Here is a 21,756-nt window from a genome sequence, read left to right as displayed (position 1 = left end):
GATAAATGAAAATGAAAAAGCTTTACCTCACGCTAAAAGGCCAAAATGTAGGATGCCACAACATTGTGCTTTTAGTAGGAAAATCTCTGATCTTTCTTCTGCAAAGTCCTAAGGCAAAATGTCCAGTGAACCATGGGATGGAGATGGATCTAAGACTCAGCAGTGCTGCTGAGGGAATATTCAGTAATCAATTGTTGCAGATGGCTATAATTATGAAAAAGGAAGTCATTTTTTCACAGTTGTAGAAGGTAAAAAGAGAGGGAGAATGAGGGTAAGACTATGTCACCACAACTAAGATATTCATGAATATAGTCTCTTGAATATTTATTGTAATTGGAAAAGGAAAAAAAGAAGTCTCTCAACAAAAAAAAAGAAAAAAAGCTAAACAAACAAAATCCACTTGGTATACAGAAGTCACATACAAACAGAATATTTAATGGAATACACAAAGTCTCTACGTCCACATATATTTAAAACTCTGCACATGGATAAAACCTGTACTTCACGTTCAGGCAGGAACTCCTGTGGATGATTGCAGAAGATTCACAACATTTGTCACCCAGCAGCATTTTAAACTAACATATTTTTCAGAACCACAGTCACTATATTGGAGAAGTAACTGGTGGAGGAGGGACAGATCGAGTCTCATCCCCTCACAAATGTATCCTTAGCAAGAACTTCAACAACTTAATGTCAAGAACAATTCAGCAAGTTAGCTTGAAGGAGCCAGAACAGCTACATATTTTCAAGGAATTTGTGTATATATTCATAGGTCTATAAGGACTAATAAAAATAGTAGGTAAAATTATCTGCCAGCCCTTGAATACTCAGGTCACTTAGCAAAATAAAAAATTAGGTAATATATCCCCAGTCCTGTAGCAGCCTGTATGTATGCACTTAAGTGGTTCTTCCTATTAGGACTGTTATTTTACCTGCTGCTTAGCTATAAAGATGTCCAGAATTTTCTTCTTTTACTAAGAAATCTCAAATTCTCTCAAAATTAATTTTCATTTTACCCCAGACTCTATAATTTTGGAAGCAGTTCCATAGCAGTAGGTATAAAAGCAAGAAGAATTTTAAGGGCTGCTCAGGTCATTGCAACTGCTGACCTGTGCTACTTAATGCAATTTGGCTATTTGCATTCTCAGAGAAACTATGTGAAGACATAGGAAAGGAAAACCATGGTAATGGTTTCCAGCAGGCCTTAGACTTCAATTCTTTTCTTCGTGAGTCTAAATTAAAACAAAACAAAACTCAAGCAAACAACCAACCATACGAATTAACTTAGTATATTGTCAAAAAAAATGTAAAACTAAAAATATACTTAGACACCTTTTAATGAAAATGGGTTTTTAGAAAAATTTCAGTACAAACAGCTATTCTCCTTGTCCCAGTCTCAGTGGCCTAACTTTACTTAGCAGATTTCCATGGATCATGACACACTCTCTTTGAAACCAGAGATATAGCAAGAATTAACAGAACAAGCTTTTCCTTAGTCCATAGGCACAACTGGGAACCACTGGTGGATAGGTGTTTCAGGGTTGGAAGTCCCACAGGTGCCCTAAAGATTTGAGAGTTTTGCTGAATAGTGATGGCCGTGCTCACGTGCTTAGAGAATTATCAAAAATATGCAAGGATAAGAGGGGAGGAAATATGAATGATTGGATCTCTCATTTTTATGTCATGGTTAGATTCTAGACTGCACTTTTTGCCAACTATACTAAGGACCATGTAGCTGTTGAGTGAAAAGTCTGGGTGAATATATTTAATGTTGTATTTATTTTCTTTCTTTAGGATCTACGTTAAGGAAATGAACTGGTATAAATAACTAATTAAAGTCACTGTCCGCTGTGCTAGACTATTTTGACTGTGACCTTCTGGCTGTTCCCAAACAATGTTAAATCAGGGCACCTACTGAAGTTTGCAGAATTATCTGCAAGAGTATTGGATACTCCTATTAAATTTTTCAGATATCACAAGTTAACTATGTCATATTAAAGAAAACACACTTATATGATATTATGTAATACAGGCAAACAGATAACATAGCTGATAACGCTCTAGGAGGTTATTCTAGTGTATCTAGGGAACATGCTTTAAAAATATATGCAGATAGTTCAGACAAGTTTACAAGCATCTTCTGACTAAATGTGTTGTCCCACTAGCGTCGATGTAACGTGACCATTTCCAAAGAGGACACTCACAGTTCTAAAAGTAAAATTGACATGCACTTGCAATAAACATACAGACATCTTTTACCATCATCTTATATATGAAAAATAGTTTAAATGACTTAAGAATAGAGTATTTTTACATTACACTGATAAAGCATTTACTATATAAATTTTACTACAAGACATACAGAGCTACTGGAAATCTTAAGCCACACAGGCATTATCAACACCTTACCACACATACAGGACACTTCTCCCTTTCACACAGGTTTATAACAGGTTTATATACACTGAGTAAGTCATTAAATATTGCACTTATTGGCCCATGATTCCTCAGTTTTGAGGTATTCAAAAAATAGAAAACATATCTATTTTTATAACATATTTTCATGCAACATTTAAGACATTTCAGTTTCACAAACACGAGTATATAGGTTACACGTTCTGACAGTTCAACTGAGCCACAACACTTCTGACATTACTGACAAAATATTAAACAGGAGTTACACACAAACAGTTCATTTAACAATAGTTGCAGGTACATGTCAGAATTACTCAAGTAAAGTTATCGCCAGAAGTGGTACGCAATCCCCAGCTTTCATTAATGCATGTTACGCATGAGCCTGACATTACTGCTCTTCTGCTTCTCCTTCACTGAATCAAATACCAGGTATCTTATTCTATAAATGACAAGCCACCTGCATGTGCTGGAACCATGGAAAATAAACATATGGTCTACAGATGTAATCCCATGGATTTCTGGTGTTAATCAGTTCTGGATAAGTTTACTGTGACATTTACGGAAAGCTGCACTTAATGAGATAAGTAGCAGTAGGAACTGAGCGAGTGTCAAAGACATACTGCTACATATGCATACTAAATGTGTGTAGATACAATTCTGATATCCATGGATAAACAAAGTAAAATAAAAGGAATGAAAAAAAGAAAAAAAAAAAACCAAATTCGTAAGGTGAACTGCATTCACCTCTTCTTAACAAAGAAACTGGTAAAAGTTGTTCAAATAATTAAGCCGAGTTGCCTCTTTAAATGACACTAAACATATGATGAATTTTGGATAATCTGAAGTCAGACTGTACTGAAAAGCCTGTGTGTATGGATTAAACAGTGTAAATCAACAGAACTCACTTCTCTGTTGGCAGTGCTGATCTATAAAGATTTACTTACTCGAGGTCTCTACTATATCTGTCATCCTAAAGAGGAACCAGGCTCACATACTCACTGTCGAAGAAACAGGCCAAGGAGGAAACTGTCCTAACAGTTGAACAGCAGGTCAGTAATTTAGTTGATGCCCTTAAAAATACAAGTAATAAAACTTGCCTCTCCCAAAGAAATACAAAAAAGAGTAGTTTGTGGGAGAGATTGTTTTTTTAGAATGCAAAGGCAGCATCTTTCATCTGCTGTTACAGAGCAGAGGCATCATCACCAGATGTAGAATTTGTACCACATTTTTTTCCCCTAAAATTGAAAATTCAACTCAAAGCATTCTCAAATATTGGGATCAAATTCCAGCAGAATTTGTGTATCATGAAATACTTTGTTCCTGAAATAAAGAAGGTGCATGTGGTATAGCTGAATGTACAGAGCTGAGCAGACTGGGAAGAAAGCTTAATCTTTCAGACTGACGCTCTGGAAAGGCCACAGAGATGTAGTTGCTCAGGAAGTTTCTCTAAGCATTGCATTAAGTATAAGCACAGAGGAACAAACAGTTCCAGGTAACAGTCACGTACACAGCTATTCTGAGAGAATATTTTTTGACAGAAAATCCAGCTAGCTTATATGTATTTCAAACACCAAACAAACAGATCTAAATAAACAGACTATGGCAACAACAACAAAAATATCGTAGTAAATTAGCTATGCTATAAGGACTAGAATGCTTGTGAACATGAATTCTTATCAGAATCAGAAACATGTGTCTGAAGGTTAACTCAGCAAGGCTTGCTAGCTCTCTGGCTGGTTGTGCCAGGAGGCACTGCAAGAGCCAACTATGTCTTGTGTTTCTGTGTGATCCCAAGACATTTTCTGAGCACTAGTTTTTCATACAGCAAGCAGTACAATATCAGAGCATGATAAGGCTGCTGTAGTATCTATGCACAGGATTAGCTTACTGCTAAAAACATCAGTATAGATCATAACTTGGAAAATAGTTTGTGAAGTGACGGTTCAGCTGGCACTATGGAGCTCAGGAGTCTCTGACCAGAGGCATCTAAACTCTCAAAAATGCAATATGCTCTCTGTGACAACTGTTGTATATCATCAGTTGGCCTAAATTTTGGTGAAAGAGGTCATTTGTGACTGGAACAATGAAGCTCCATGACAATCAGTCTTATTTCTGTGCTGAGAGTGACAACAAAATTAGTGAAAAGTGTGTGAGTACTTCAAAAACTGTGAGGCTGTAAATAGTTTTGGATATCTTGTCCCTAGGTTTTCAATTTAATGAACCAGACGTCTTGTATCACTAAAATATCACTGATCCTTTCTCTTAGCAGAACTGTGTCAAATACTGCTTCTGTCTCCTCCAATGACTAACTCATAATCAGTGACTACTGAAGAATGATCCACTGGTTGTTTGAATTTTGATCCTTGATTAGGCTAGGATGGAATTTCCAAAATATTCAGTAATAACGTATCTTTTCTTGCGTTTAAGAAAATTGCAGTTCTGTCTCAGAATCAGTTGGAGTTGAATTAGATTGACACTTGCTTCAGTTGGAGACCCTGTGCTATGAAACAGGCCAAAGCGTAATTTCAAGTAAAATGAAAATTCTATTCCTGTTGGCTTCTACTCCTCAAGCTAAATTTTTGTAATGCTTGAGGAAGGAATAGTAAGTTACTTCTAAGAAGCCCTTCTATCTTTCATGTTCCTCTGCAACAGCCAGGTTTCACCCTAGGAAGGTGAAGTATTGAGAGCTCATGATGCTTGTCATCAGAATCTGACCAAAATTTATAGTAGAAAACTCAATATTGCCGTGAAACATATGGCTTCAAAAGCCAACCTATTCCACTGGTTGGAAAATCAAAACTTGTTTTTCCAACAGTAAGTAAACCTGACTGTTGAGAAAAGTTCTCCTTGAACATCCAGAAATGTCAAATTTCAGAGGAAGGGAGGGTAAGATAAATCAGGTCGGATGGGACATAAGCAGGTCCCAGCCCAGCCACCTTAAAGCAGTGTCAGCTGAGAGCTCAAAGCAGATCGCTCAGGATTTGATGTGAACATATTAAAAATTAATCTGAATAATTCTGAATTTTATGGCAATGTCAATACAGAGAACCTAGGAGTTCTTAAGTAGTGGTTAGGCCCAGCATTTCTGCTTCAGGTGAGCCCTTTCTCATAACATGTGGCAGTCAGTCAGTGTTACTCTGGCAGCTGCTTCCCCTAATCTCCCCATCCCATACAGAAGATAAAATATGTCAGAGGCTAGAGGTTTTACTTGTCACAGAGCAAAGGTGAATATTTGCACTTGCAGCAGTGCTGCATGATCCAGAACATGCCCAAGCTTTTTTGTGTTGATATCCTCCATTCACTTTACCTCGCCTGAGGATGTGATGCCTCAGGCATATAATACAACTTAAACCTTTTCTAAATAAATGAGGGCTGCTGTTGATTGCTATTTCAAGGATTTTCTGCTCACTTTTCTCCAGTATGTATAAATGAATATAACAAGCATGGGGAAGGAAACTGGCCACCATCTCATATAAAGCACCCTTGGTGTTCTATCACTTATTTTATCTAGCAGCCAGTACCCAGTGGGTGAAAAGGTGTCACTAAAAGTTCCCCAGCATAGTTGTCAACATGTTGCCTTAGACATGGGAGAGAAAAGTACTGCACTGTAGGAGGCTGGTTTATGGTATGTGTAACACATACCTCTTCTGCCTGACTGCTCATCAGCTCCAAAGAGGAAAATACTTTCTCTTCGTGAAATTCAGCAAGTGAAGGTTCAGCCTCCATGTCTACTAGGAAAATAGGTGTTTAAGGAAACTTGTTAAGAGGACGTAAGTTTTAAAACCCTAGAATGAAGAAAGATCATTTAAGTTAGGCAGACAATGTTGCCCCCTGGTGGCCATTCCGTTTTACGTGTGTCTCTATATGCCTTGCTTGAAAGTTTTTACCATGTCGAAGTTAATATCTGTTATTTAATCAGTTAAAAAAAAAACAAAAACTAAACAAACGAAAACAAAGACAAAAAACAACCAAGTATCCATTTTCCTCAGTATCTTTCAGGAGTTTATATAAATTACCTTTGAAAACAGGAATGTGTATAGAGGGATTCCTTTGCATTTTCAGTACCTTTTGTTACTTTCATTTTCTAATTTGTCTTCCTATTTATTTTTATTTTTATTTTTATTTTTATTTTTTTGTATTGCAGACAGTTAGGGAAACATCAGCCTTGTCTTAAAGCCTGTCTGCTAAAAACAATAAAACAATTAATTCCACAATAATGCAGTTTATCTTAAAAATGTCACTGTGACAGAAATAAAGATGTTGCACGAAGCACTATGTGCTGGACATAGATGTGCCACCAATTACCATTTTAAAACTGTGGAATATGACTATTTTTATTAAGTTGATTGAAATAGAACTTGTGTACTTTATTCTGCCTTTTTGTGTGTGTCTGTGTACTTCACAGCATTTCCTGATTTTATAGATACATTCATTTTAAGTTAGGAAATGACAACCATTTTTTATTATTCCTAAAGTTATTTTCAAAATCTTGCCAATCTGTGATAGTCTTGTCAAAAAAGATTTCCTCATCAAAGAAAAAATGAGGTCAAACTAAAGCACATCAACATCTACATCAGATCTGAGTGAAATTAGTAGCCAGTATGGTGATGGCTGTCCCAGTGACTGAATGGGAGATACAGTTCCTGAAAGCGTAAGCATGCAGGTTTGACAGCAACGTGACAAGACAGTTTTTGGCTATGAACAACTGACTGTATGATTTGGCTTTTTCAGGGGTAATACCTGAACAGAGTGTTCAATATCTAATGCCAGTAGAAAGAAAAAGAGCTGGTCAGACCTCTCTGCTAGGGCAGAAACTACCAGGGTATCTGCATGCTGGAATGAGAAAATGAGTGAAGTTTCAGAAAGGAGTTTAACAAACACACAGTGCCCACAGAAATGTAAGTATAGTAGCCAGCTAGCCAGGATGAAGTATCTAATATCTCTGAGGATCTGCACTGAACACCCATATCCAGTTGGAATCTCAAAGGAAGAGCAGGTAGCTTGAGGTCCAGGAAGGCTGGAGGTCTGCTCCTTCTAACTTCTACAGTTTCCAAGCACACGATGTGTAACATACTGAGCTCAGACTTAGTCAGGCAGTATGCTCAAGGAAGTTTTCCTTATGCAAATGATCTAGACAGAATGAGTGATTGGGTCTTCAAAGTAATATTTCTAAATTAATTTTTGGTCAGGAGAAAATATAAAATACCTTGGCTGCTACCCTAAGGATTCAACTATAAAACTTGAAACCAATAATGCAAGTCACGTGGCACCAGCTGAAGTAAGTATAATGTGAAACAGTAAAAAGAAAAGAAAAACTAATAGCCATCCTGCATGCAAGAGCCAGAAGCTAAAAAACAGATTATTCTTTCAAACTACTAATATCCCCATCTTCGTACATATACTCAACTAGATGCTAATGTAGAATAAAAGATTTTTCTCCCAAATAAATTACTAAGACAGTATAAATAAAGGCATATAGACCATTCATAAATACTCTGTTGGCAACAGAACATGCTGGAGCTGCCTTTGCTGGTAGCTGCATTAACAGCCACAGTTGGGTTGCTGTGGTGGAGGGGTTTCCTTTAGTCGTGTGTTCTGCTTGCCGGCAGTAATGTTGGGATCTGTCTCCAGACTTTCGGACATTTTGTCACAGATGATATCCACAAGTCGCTCGAATGTCTGCTTGACATTAATGTTGTCCTTGGCACTTGTTTCAAAAAATTCAAAACCTAAGAAAATAAACAACACATATATGTTTGATACATATTTGAGAATCTCCAATCAGTGAACAGACTTCTCGGCACAGATGTATGTGTGATAAACAGAAAGTAAATATGTGAGAGCACACACATAAATGAGTGATATTGCAAAAGCAGTTAAAATCGTAACACAATCATGGCAACTACATTAGTGTCATTTGCTTTATAACAAGTCAGATAAAATACAGACTAGCCCAAATACATTCCCTTAAACAAATTATACTTTAAAACAGTTTCATATAAAAACTGACACCAATTTGAGAATCCTATTAAACTGGAAATGCCCTGCCATTGTAAAGGTATAATCTACTGCTCTATCTCTAGCTGTTATGCTTCTCTGAGCATTATTCAGCTGGAAAAAAGCCATTTGCATCATTTCATTAACCTCATGCCAAAATAGCCAACTATATTTGGAAACAAGCAGGTAAAAAAGCAAACAAGGCAAGGAAAGCTTTCTGCAGTTTGATGTCTCCTTAAGATGTAGATAAATCTGTGGGGAAAAATCTGTGTCCACGACTGGAGCCCCCAGTACAAAAAAGATAGAGAGCTGGTGGAAAGGGTCCAGAGGAGAGCCACAAAGATGTGATCAGGGGGCTGGAGCACCTCCCCTATGAAGACAGGCTGAGGGAGCTGGGCTTGTTCAGCCTGGAGAAAAGAAGGCTGTGGGGTGACCTCATTGCAACCTTTCAGTGCCTAAAGGGAGCCTACAAACAGGAAGGGAATCAACTCTTTGAAAGGTAGATAACAGCAGGACGAGGGGAAATGGTATTAAGTTGAGGGAGGGGAGATTTAGGTTGGACATCAAGGGGAAATTCTTTACAGAGAGAGTGGTGAGGTGCTGGAACAGGCTGCCCAGAGAGGTTGTGGATGCCCCATCTCTGGAGTGTTCAAGGCCGGATTGGATGGGGGCCTGGGCAGCCTGGTCTGGTATTAAATAGGGAGGTTGGTGGCTCTGCATGTGCCAGCGGGTGTGGAGATTCATGATCCTTGGGGTCCCTTCCAACCCTCGCCATTCTGTGATTCTGTGATTCTATGAAAAACTGGACCACCACATAAAACCAATAAACAAACACTGTTTTTTCTCTTAATTCATTTATGGAGAAGGAATTTTTATCTGTCCATTCCCAATGATTACCTCAAAGGCAGTGAGAACTGTTATTAATACAGAAGCCTATATGGAGCAGAATAGCTTTCCTAAGCTCTCTTTTCTGCCCTGGTTTGTCCCACGTCTTATCTCTCTGTCTGTTCCCTGCCAGGTTTGCAACTAGCTGTTTAGCCTGCAATACAGGAAGTTTCTATCAGTGTCAGGCCTTCTCTATTCTTTCTCTCCAATTTCTTTTTTCTGTTTGTTTGTTTGCTTGCTTATTAATTTACTATGTCTCTTTCTCCCCCCTTGCAGGCTATGTTACATATTTTTCTTATATTTGTCTCATTGCTGACTTGAGAGTTTCTTAGAAGTTCCTACTTCTGTTTTTCCATTGCTTAAGGTTTCAATAATAAGAGAGTTTACAAAACATCTATTCCACTGGTAATCTTACAGAAGTTACTTCACTTTTGTATATCTATTTTGATTCTTTTTAATCAGTGGTGAAAAGCAGTGTGCCCCTACTGCCATGTTTAGTCAGGAAATATCAGTCACTTCAACTCCTGACAGAAATGCAGGAAACAGCTTTATTATTTATGTTGTGTCAAGCTAATCTTCTATTTCCAAAGGCTACTTGAAACTAAAATTGAACTACTTAGATAGTACGTTCATCATGTCATCTAAAAAGGATATAATGCACATGTGCACAGTCCTAGAACCACTTGGCATGTAGTTTTCGCATACCTAGGGATAGAGCAGGTAATTATATCTAGCTTGGCATGATAACCCAGTATGTGCAAATAACCAGTGCAAAAAGTTAACTCTGTGTTCTGAGCATTCTTCATATTTTTAATTTATGTTAAGTGTCTTGTGCTAAGAAGCCAGAAAGTTAAATTACTTAGACATGTAGGAGCTAAATGCAGGCCAATGCTGGTACTCATAGGTAGTTTAAATAACAAACCCTTGGACATACAAACATCATAAAAGGATTTAGTCATGTAACTTACAGTAATATCAGCAAGAAATATAATCTCACAAAAATGAGCTTTTTTTCCAAGCACATTAGCTTGAAAAATTTTCTTTCCTAGATTTCTCTTGAAGGCAGGAAAACTAGGACAAAAGACCACGTATGGAAATCATATACTGGGAGGTGATTTTAATCTAAGTCTCAAACCAATTGTTTAGTTGCTATAGTTTAGCATCCTTCTTCTAAAGTAGAAGAAAAATGTGGAAAGCCAGTGTAGCCTTATTTGCTGATGGCTTCAGTGCTCCTGTGGTGCTCCATGCAGGAGAAAACTGTTCAGATCTATTGGGAGCTGCTTGTGTGAAAAGGAGGTCTTCCACATTTCCACTACTCTGTGTCAAAACATGGCTGTTTCTCTGTGATGCAACAATGCAGTCAGAATTTCCTATAGCTGTTGCCATCTGCTGCGCAGGAAGCAGGAGGAGAGTAGCTGTTCTAATGAGGTTTGATTTGATTTCAAAGCTATGTATGTGCTACAATCCAAGAGGATGACTGCAGACCATTATTTCACTCTGAGAGCAACCCGTCTTGGTCAGGCTGCCTTCACCAGGGGAGGTGCTTGCAGTGCTTGTGCAGGCTGAATCTGGACCATGGGCATAACTTCAATAAAATGGAATGAAATCTGGAGTCACTCGCTTGGCTGCTGGGACCATCACATTGTATTTACATTACAAACAAGCCACAGATCTGACAGAATATCATCATTACTGCCAAGATAACAGCAGTTATCTTGGCAGTTGCTCTCCCTTGGGATCATCAACCAGTTCCGTCACATCCCATGGTCCCATAGGTAATGTGTCAGAATTTGTGCCTGTTGCATGTTTCTCCTCTTTTCAAATAAATAGAAAGAGATGAAACTGAGTATGAAATGAAAAGAGGGGATAACTGCCTTGTAATCTGTCTAACCCCCAGCAAGGGTGTTGCTTTGATATTTATTATATTCCCTGCCAGCTCCAACACCTTTCAAGCAGAAAAAAACTCTACATTTTACTGTATGAGTAACAGTGATCTGATGTGTGGAAAAGAGATAGCATAAGCAGTATGCCCTCGCTATTTGATGCAATGTAAACTGAAAGATGAGACAGAAGTACACAGGCAGGACAATAGGGCAGAAAGGCTGACGGACAATTAAAAGATGCCTGAGAACTGCAACACCAAGACCTCTGAAATGACAGGAAGAATGAATCTCTAAAGTGAGCAGTTTTTAAAGGCAGGAGTACAGAATAGCTGGCACAAGAGATGATCATAAAATGGCAGGTGATACAGCTAGACAAGTGATCTGGGCAGTGGAAACAGAAATTGGAAGGAAAAGAGTCACAAAGATCACACAGGAGATTGATGTCAGAAAATACTGTAACAGAGAGATGATGAAGACAATAAGTCCACTACCACAGTGAGGATGCTCTGCATTACACTGAAAAATGGAAACCCTCCTTTTCAGAGTAGTATAGGGACTTACAGCATGTTCAAGCACAAATATATTTACTCAAAGAAATACAGAACAGCTGTGGAGAAATCTGTGGAATTGAGTTATGGTTTTGTTACAAGAAGAAAATTACAGTTACAGTAGCGGTACGGTTGGGTATGAGGCTATGCCTGTGTATACATTGCCTCTGTCTACTTTTTCATTTCTTTTGTGATTCAGAACCTTCCCAACTTGACCTTGCAAAGATGAATGAGATGATGCACAGACTTGAGACAATGCTCTGACCTATGAAAAGGCGACTGAACTCCCACCTGTCTCCACAACAAAGTACTGAACTTACTGTGTATCTGATCTGTACAGATACAAATTTCAGTCACTCAGGAGGTGGTTCCTTCAAGCAACCCTGTGTACAGACCAGTTGATAGGTACTATTTCTATGTTTCTATATGTTGATAACTACTCTGAATGGTGAAAATGGACAATCCAGTTGGCCTCTCACAAGTATTTCCTGCTGTAGAACAGATTCAGTCATACACAGGTAAGGTAATTGTAGATGTTCTGTGGAAACTGTGCTGCAGATGCAGAAAGGGTCACACACAATAGTATTTTGTAGTCAGTTAAAAGATATTTTGTGTACATTTTAAAATAATAACTTTCAACTTATTGGCACGTATTGGAGAGCAGCCATAGAACCAACTGAATTACAAGAACTCATCAGAACAACAGTTCAGAAAGTCTCATCTAACACAGCTGAAGAAATTCCTGCAGGGCTCAGGACTGGGGCCAGTTTTCTTTAATATCTTTTTAATGATCTGGATGAATCAGTCCCCACTCACTAAGTTTGCAGATAACACCAACTTGGGGAAGAGGACTGATCTGAATGAGGGTAGGAAGGACTGCAGAGGAATCCGACTAGGCTGCGTGGATGGGCTGCATCCAGCTCTCTAAGCTAAAGCTAAATGCTGGGTGCGGCACTTGCGTAGCGGTGGTGTAGTCTTAGGGAAGTTTGGCTGGAATGTTGCCCAGTAGAAAATGACCTGGTGGTGCTAATTGACAGCTGGCTGAACAGGAGCCAGCTATGCGTCCAGCTGGCCAAGAAGGCCAGTGGTCTCCTGGCCTGTATCAGAAACTGTGTGGACAGCAGGCCTTGAAAAGTGATTGTTCTTTTGTCCTCAGTCTGGTGATACAGAATGTATCTCAAATGCTATATCCTGCTCTGGGCTTCTCACTACAAGAAGGATGTGGAGGTGCTGGAACCCATTCAGAGAAGAGCAACAGAGCTGTTGAAGGGACTGGAAAGCAACTATGAGTGGCAGCTGAGATGGAGACATTCAAGACCTCTGGAAGTGAAACTGTGGGAAATATTTTAGTGGTGGACTTGATAGTTAGGAGGATGGTTGGACTTGATGATCTAAAGGGTCTTTTCCAACCTACGTGATTCTAGGACCCTTGCAACAGTCTCCTGACCATCCTGTGCAAGGAATTAAATTCCCCATGTGTGTATTACCTTATGCAAGTGACTTCATTTATTTCTTTTTAACAGAAATTCTATCCATGAATGTCTCTGGAACAGTTTCAGTGAGATAGGGGGTATTTTTTCTAGCAGAGAGTGTGAAAAAAATACTTCATGTAAAAACTCCTTACTTGTGACTGTTTTCCATTTTGTTCTGGAATATTTTGCAGAGTTTTTTCTTGGTGATCTCTGCTCTCTTCCTGACTCATTTTGCAAATGCTTCACTGTCTCTAAGCAAATGCTTAGAGACTGTGAGTTCCCAAAATGCTGGTACATGATGCCCTCGGATCTATATGCCTTTTAGTACTGTCTTCAGGATTTTTTTTATTGCTTATTATTAACTGAGAAGAAAGGCTTTTTGTGCGATCATGAAACTGAAGTGAGGCAACTCCCTGGCAATGCTGAGGGCAGCAGAGCTCAAAGAACGCTGTGGTCCTACCACTCATGATGATCTGTACTGTAGAACTGGATGAGATCAGGCAGAGCATGTTACTGGAAAGATATGAAAAAGCCCAAGTACCCAACATAGGTACGTTAGGCAGAATGGAAGTGAAAATGAGAAAATACAAAATATCAAAGCACCTTCTGAGCATATGAACATTACGTGTGGAAGATGAATGAGGGTGCATCTTTTAAGTCCCTTTTCTGTTGTTTCACTCACTTTGCTGTCCCTCCACTACTCTGTCTCTTCCCTTTATACCCTTTGCCCCCTGGCATTGACTCAGAGGCAGCTGTCAAGCTGCAGAAATAGTGGCTGACCAACACACTGGTATGCTGCTGTTGCAATCCTGGTGATCTGTAGTGCATATAGAATAGTTTCATTAGCACATCTGAAGCACATGAACAGTCTAATTTACTTATTTTCTTCTCTCTTTGTCTTGCATGTGTACTGGCTCTGCAGAGGGTCCTTCATCATTGCTCATTAGCACTTGTTTATGCCTGCTCTCAAAAACTAAGGAAGAAAAAGAAAGAGAGCTTCATACAAAAGAAAGAACATTGTGCACACACTCATATTCCTGAAAAATGTGACATCAAGAGGACAGGCCAACTAGCAAATTTTAGCGACAACACAGATAAGAGTAATGTTTTGCCAGTTGATCAGAAAGACCTTCTGGTTTCAGGGTGTTTATCCATAACAAAGACAATTTCATTTATCCTCCCTGATGTGCTATGTTTAACAGATATCTTCAAGGCTGCATTTCCCTTATAGCTGTCCTTCCTTCTAAACAAGGTTGAACTGTGCTCTTTAGTACTGCCCTTTCAGTTCAACCTTGTAATCTGAGGAGCAGTGTGACAGTGCAATGTCTGAGCAAGAATTAAGTGCAGGAAGCTGCTTCTTTTGTAACATAGTGGTGTACGATAGGCAAATCCCAGGAAATTGTGGGAATTAATCATTTAATGAAGTCATAGTGCATAAAGTAGAGGAGCTAATGCCTAGTTTTTCTGGATCTGCATCCTGTGGTCAGTTCTAAGGGGCACTGGCAGGCACTTATCTTCAATCCTGCTGTGAATAGTACCTATTAAGTTTTGCATTCATAGTGAATGCTGCTGTGAGTCAAAGCAACTGCAGGTCCTTTCTCCTCTGCTCAGCTGTCTGCTTCCTCAGAACTGCTTAGGTCTTAGAAACCTCTAGCCCTCTCTCAAATAGTGACACAAAGAGACAGGAACATGTAACATCATTGCAAATGTCATCTCTTTTGGGAAACCAAACTGAAAAAAGGTGATCACCACTTTTCTTCAAAACATTGTCTGCAACTGCAAGTTATCTAAAAGACCTGCCTACATTGTGCTTTGCTTTGCAGGCCTAGTGGACAGGACCTGTGCTCTCCAAACAAGACTGTGGGCTAGACTATGTTAAGAAAAGTATTAAAACAGCATTAAGCCCCAGACTGGACTTTGTTATTTCCGTTTCAGCAGTGATCAGTGCTTTAGCATAATTCTGAATAGAACTAATATAAGCATTGTTAACAGAAATGCTGTTGGCATTTGCCCATCCTTTAAGGTGGCCAAACAAAATAAATAAATAAATAAATAAGCTAAAGGATGACTAAAGTACATTTGTAGCAAATAATTTGTTTGTTTGTTGACTTGATTGACTTTAGATTTTTGTGAGCAAACATAATATCTTGCTTCTGCTTGTCATTAACTAATTCTCCTGTAATACATCATGGAGTCCCTGAAAGGAAAAGGAGATTGGCATTTTCCCTCTGTAGAAAAACATTCTGGGACAAGTGCTTTTGAGCTTTTAAATGCTCTGCTAGTGCTCCTTGTGTACTGTAACTTAACAGAAGATTGGAGGTTTTCAGTGCTGTCAGTCTGTCTCCTTCTGGCACTAACATTTGCCTTTTACAAAGAGCTAAAAAATAGTGAAACATGAAAGAGGCATATTCCTGCATAATCCAATTATTTTCATTTTTAATGCAAAGTTGGGCAAGACCATATGTCCATGTGCTTGAAGCTGTTGGTGACCCTGCCTTCTGTAACCAGCTTCCAGCCAGCTATAGAGGCAAAAGAGAACTTGCTGTTATACTAAGCCACGTGATGACGTTTCAAGTCCTACTTGACTCCCAATTTACATTCCAAAATTATAGTTCTAAAAATGTCTCTTCAGTTGCATTTCGCTTATAGCTATCCTTCCTTCTGCCTAAATCACATCTGCCTAATAGTGCTCATACTCAGTGGTCACAGCAAGTAGAGGTTCACCCCCGTCCTGACACAAGACCCAGTGGCTTGTGCTCAAGCTGTGAGGATTCAAAACAGATCACGTCCCTGTCACCTCTCAGCCGTGGACTTGGTCCTGCAGGCTTGGCAGGATCACACAGAAAGGCTGGGTGCTGAGTCACAGAACATGTAAGCATAAACCACTGACAAGTGCTCTGCTTTTGTCCTTTCTGGGATTCCAAATGGATTTAAATTGAAGAAATCCAGTTACATTCAAATCAAGTCTCTTGCACTCTTCATACCTACGCCAAGATCAATATGAAAATAAAAAAGGTAAGGTGGGCTGAGTTTGGCTTGAAATGAGAAATTCTCTGCTTTTTTTTTTTTCTTTTTTTTCTTTTTTTTCTTTTTTTTCTTTTTTTTCGGTAGGGTTTATTTTTAAACTACCGGGAATCAAGAAGAGGAAAAAGATGAAAATAAAGACAAGAAGGAATAAATAGTTCAGAAGAGATGACAGAAGAATGGATGAAGAAAGGAGGGAAAAAAAAACAAATTTGCAAAAGACAGTGTGTTTAGAAGTCAACATTTTTGACTTTAAAGTCAAATCTAAGGGATTAAATTGTGACAAGCACAGTGTGTGGAGGCACACTGAATTCAACGTGGAATGGCTTCAGCCTGCCCTTTCAGAAGGAAATGCAAGATCTCACCTAGAAAGGATCGATTTCATTTTGTTTTCTGACAATATTTGTTGGCTTCTGGGGGAGACTGTGCCAGGATACATTTACAAAGCAGGCAAGTGCACCCCAGGACATGGTCAGAAGTACTGGCTGCCCAAGCCATGAGGGTCCTGGGTGTCAGCAAGAAAGAAACATGGAGGCACAGAAAAATTGGTGGAAATAACACTTCCCTGAAAGCTGCTCAATAGAGCTCACAGCCTGAACTGTATTTTAGCAGGACATCACACTAGGTAATTAACAGGGGTCCCTTGTTTCTAATATACAATATCTTTATTTCCCAGATACTTAACAAGCCTAAACCAAAAAGCTGGGATAGGCCAAGAGGACCAAGATGGACAGACATTTGGGGCAGACTGTGAAATATTCCCCTGTGGTCTGGTGCTTCACGAGCACAACATGGCTTGGGCAGGTATCTGGACTGCATCAATATTAGGAGCTGTGGCCTTGAGGATATAATGTGCATTCTAGTGGCAAAACTTTTAATTAAAAGCTAATGAATGTTTAAAAAATTTGTAATATACATATAGCAAGTATGAATTGTACAGAAGCAAATACATAACCACAGGCAAGAACACATACAAAATTATCTACCCACTGCAGGCATAGCAATGTGGCATAAGTAAATGGGGAAACCGTATGTTGAACTACATATGCAATCATTCATTTGCATGTGCAGTTACTCAGTCTCTATTCAAAGCTCTGCACACAACTCTGCCTGCTAAACCTTTGCCAGAATGTAGATCACAATATATCCTACTGATTACAACTAAAAAGAACCAAGAAAATCATGCCATCTGTGAGTGATTCTTTTCATTTCTGTTCTGACAAGTGTCACCAAACTTTTATGAACCTTTTATGAAGGTATGAAGCTTTGAACTCAGCTGAGATGCATGAGATCAATTTTCAGAAAAGTTGTGTGAATAATGCAGCTGGTAAATGTGCATACATTTGTGTACATTCTTGTGTACATTCACAAGATTTTCAAGAAAATTTCAAACTTTTCTCACTAAAATACTTCAAGCACATAGGTGTTGACTGCTTGCCCTTTTATAAAAGCCCCTTCCAAGTGCACCTATTTCTAGCCATTACCATAGATGATGTTGTCAGCAGCTTGAAGCTATGACCTTTGGTGACAGAGCCCAGTAATGACCATATTTCATTAATAAAAATATGTAAATGAAAATAAGACTAATTTTGTTGCACCAACATTCTGTTCATTTCCCTTCAAGGGCAGATTTGATTAGAAAATTTATCTTGGGCAATTCTTAGAAATTCAGTTTTGTTAGCAATTCCCTACATCTTTTCTGAACTCTTGTTATCACTGCAAGGGAGTTGTGTGGAGCTACCATAAAAGATACAAGGCTAGTTTTGCCAGGCAGTAGCAGGTTACTGAGACCTGGCATCAGTTTGAGAATTACACTTGAGAAATAAAACAGTACTGATAGTTAAAGAAATGATTGATTATACCTCTTTAACACAATTGAAGGTCACACTTTTTATGGAGCTCAGCAGCCACAATGAGGTCCAATTTTCTAACAGAAACTGAGGTCATTAACTGTGTTCTCCAGGGCATTAAACACCCACTTTTTCTTTTCTTGTGTTGACCTTTTAAAAACCTGGCACAAAATGCACATGTCAATTCTTGAGGTGACTTCAAATAAACCAGGGTTCAAAATAAAACCTCACTTGAAAACAGAGTGTTTCTTAGCCTGTTCTTTGTATAGGACTTACATATATTATGCTTGCTTATAATTGTGGTTGTTGTTAACAGTATGGACCACATCATACAAAGGGCTCAGAGTCTTAAAATGTCTTGCTGGACAATATATATATTATATGTATATATATACAAAACAACAACCCGAGAGAGAGAGAGAGAGAGAGAGAGAGAGAGAGAGAGAGAGAGACAGGGTTGTTGTTTTGTTTTGTTTTGTTTTTATTTGTTTGGGTTTTTTTGTTGTTGTTGTTTTTAAACTTGCCTTCAGGAATGGTTATCAGCTCACAGATAGAGAAAGAATAGAAAGCCCCAAATATGTGAGACAACTCAGTGCCCTTCAAACTGGCGAGAATGCTTCCATGTAATTCAGTGAAACTCATTCTGTTTTCCCTGACCTCATCTCCCTCAGTCATTGGGCAGATTTAAGAAGTGATTACAGCTGTACAGAAAAAATATAAACATTTTTGTGTGCAGTCTGAGTACAGAATGTGACATACTGGATCAAAGACAGTTTATCAAGCATGTCCTCGAGATAGCCCCAGGACATGTATCCAAGAAAGGAAAATCCTAGAGTAGATAAAGGCGGGACTACAGTATAATCTGCTTCAATGAAGAGTGAATTCTAAATCTCAGGAGTCAGCATTTCCTTTAAAACCTGAAACATGAGTTTTGATATCTATCTCTTCACTCCTCCTTTTCTATTTTTTCTTTTTCTTTTTTTCTTTTTTTTTTTTTTTTGTGTGTGTAATGTTTTCTCCACTGAAGACATTTACCTTGGTCCTACTGAAATGAATAAATATTATAAATGTTCACAAAGTGAAGAATGGGGTTATAGATATACATACAGTGCAATAGGGATTTCTGGAAAGAAAGGTATTACTGTTACAGTAGCATGCTATGGCAATCATTTTGTTTTGATTGCACACAGTATTAAAATCTCAGTTCTTCAAAAATGTTGGCAATTCTTCTGGATATAACGCGTTGCTAAATTGTTTCTGTCACTTTTCAAGGGCTATTTAATTCCACGGTAATATTTTTTATTGACACCTATGAGGCATGCTTTTACGCACATGTAATGCTTAATGAGTTAGAAGTGATATGAAGATTAGCCATTCTGATGAAGTTATTTGGTGGGATAAACAATTCTAGAACTTGTTTTTTTCTAAAAAAATGAGATCAGTAAACTACGAAAATAACATTATAGCTAACACAGGTGAGATGCCACTCTTATAACACCCTCTTCCCAAAGCATCCATATAATAATAGTGAATAGGAGATCAGTTACATACACTGTCCAGAAGAAGCCCTGTTCCTTTCCCACAGTAAGATCTAAATATACTAACAATCCCGTTAAGTTCCAGTACTGGCAAGATCTGATTTGCAAAACTGCTGTGCATGGTCTCTAGAGAGATTCAGACTGGGAGAAAAAGCAGGCTGGATAGTATGCTTTGGGGATCTTTCCATCACAGTGTGGCCAGTCTCAGCCCCCAAACACTTGCCATTATGAAAAAGTATCACTGCTGAGCAGGATCAGACGGAACAGAGATGTTCTGCAATTTTTTTGTGAGGACATCCTCCTAGAAAGAGACTCTGTGAAACAGAGGGTCATCTTATCTACCTGTGTAAACTACTTGTTCTGCTCTGGGAGTTGGTTATTAATGTCTTTCTGTTTGGGACTGTTGGCTGTGAAAACTGCAATCCACATCTTCTGCTTCTCAGGAGATCTATTTGATGTTTAGAGTAAAATATTTCTACAGTCTATCCTCTCCATTTCTTTTTTTACATCTCCCTTCACTAAAACATATCTGCCTATGGCTATAACTACCTGGACATATTATATATATAATATAAACACATACATAATTTTATGACAAAATTGATAACTTTATTCCTATCTGAGGAGCAGCATAAGTAATGCTTTATCAGATGTCTTAAATCTAAGTCAGCCTCTGAGCCAGCACTGATCTTATGGCCGCTTTTAGATGACATGTCACAGTTCTGCATAAGGTCATCCCTGGACACGTCTATTCTAACGATGTTAATGTTTTAGTGATATCACAGACAACTTAGACCTCAGCCTGCAGAAACAAAAAGGAGGTGCTGTATAGCAGTATTTCTGTACAGTGAGTGTTTCGTAAACACTTCATTACAAGCACAATAGCAATTAATGACATTACTTCAAACATTCTTACAAGCAGTCATAAAGCTTTTGTCATTTTTTTTTTTCCTTACCAAGTTGCTCTGCTAAATGTTTTCCTCTCTCAGTGAAGATTACCCGCTCATCCTCCATGTCACATTTGTTACCCACCAAAATAACTTGGGCATTATCCCAAGAGTATGTTTTGATTTGAGTGGACCTGAAAAGAAAGACAAGAGAGAAAAAAATAAGTCAAAGCAAAGCAAATGCTCCTTAATCAATTTCAAAGAGGACTGTAACCAGGAAAACAAACAAAATACTGATTTTGACATCTAAGCTAACATGACTCTGTTTAATTCTGAATCTCAAATAAACAAAAGATTATCTTTCAGGAATTATAGCTTTAACTTTTGATGTTAAAACAAGTCAGTCTTGTTGTCAGCAACATCTTCCTATATTTTTAGAAAGAAGCTGTGTCACTTTGTCCCACACAATTAAAAGAAGTGTTTTCACATTTTAATGCAAACCTTACCATCTAAAAGCAGAGCCTTCAAACAAAATCAGCAGCTTATTCATATCTTATCTTTCACTTTTTAAAATTAAGATCTAAACTTATCAGGAAAACTTCAAAGACATTCTGTCTTCCTTCTGCTGTTTCTCTCCAGCATGCTCCATAGCAGCTCTTGGATTTTCCAGAAGAACAGCAACATTTCTGTTGTACATTAATCCATAGTTAGGGGCTGACATTGAACTTTAACTTACCTTCCATTAAATTATTCAAGCTCCAATCTTGACTACAGCTGAAGAGAAGTATCCCAGGCATTAAAACCTTATGATGACCTTGAGCGCTGATGGTGAAACAGCACATCCTACAAAGCTCTCTTCTACAATATGAATGAGATGCAGCTAAAGGACAGGATAGGAGCATGCTTGTAGCACCTCTCAGCTGCTCTGCTGATACTCAGACCTGCCCTTAGGAAGGAAAGCTTCATGCCAAGACTCCAGGCTCAGTTGGGAGTGATGCTGCTGGCAGCATCTTCTGAGAGCAATACCTGTCCCTGAATACAGCACAGGGAGCAATAAGATTGCTCTAAGTGCTTATACTTTGTCTTGGAGTTGACTACACCTGGCTTTACGTTCTGTCTCAAGTTCTTGGTAGGATGTTAATATTCTTCTCCCCCTGTAGGATCAAAGGAGAGAGAAATGAAGACCCTCTCTATCTCCTTGGACAATACAATGTGCTTAGGAAAACTGCATCAAAAATCTGCCATCTAAACATTTTG

General features: G+C 38.5%; 1 protein-coding gene across 1 annotated transcript in view; it reads right to left on the bottom strand.

Moving 5' to 3' along the window:
- Positions 1–299: 299 nt before the first annotated feature.
- Positions 300–21,756, bottom strand: part of RAB3C (RAB3C, member RAS oncogene family) — a 136,969-nt gene continuing 115,512 nt past the window's right edge. The window contains exons 4-5 of the mRNA XM_085213604.1: positions 20,569–20,693; positions 300–8,144 (exon numbers count right to left, since the gene is read on the bottom strand). Of these exons, the coding sequence (XP_085069730.1) occupies positions 7,957–8,144; positions 20,569–20,693 (313 nt within the window). The 3' untranslated portion in view covers positions 300–7,956. The remainder of the gene's footprint in view (positions 8,145–20,568; positions 20,694–21,756) is intronic.

This window comes from Meleagris gallopavo, chromosome Z, assembly GCF_905368555.1.
Source record: "Meleagris gallopavo chromosome Z, MGAL_WU_HG_1.1, whole genome shotgun sequence".
Lineage (NCBI taxonomy): Eukaryota > Metazoa > Chordata > Aves > Galliformes > Phasianidae > Meleagris > Meleagris gallopavo.
Note: the sequence above shows the minus strand (reverse complement) of the source record. Positions and strands in the feature narration are given on the sequence as shown.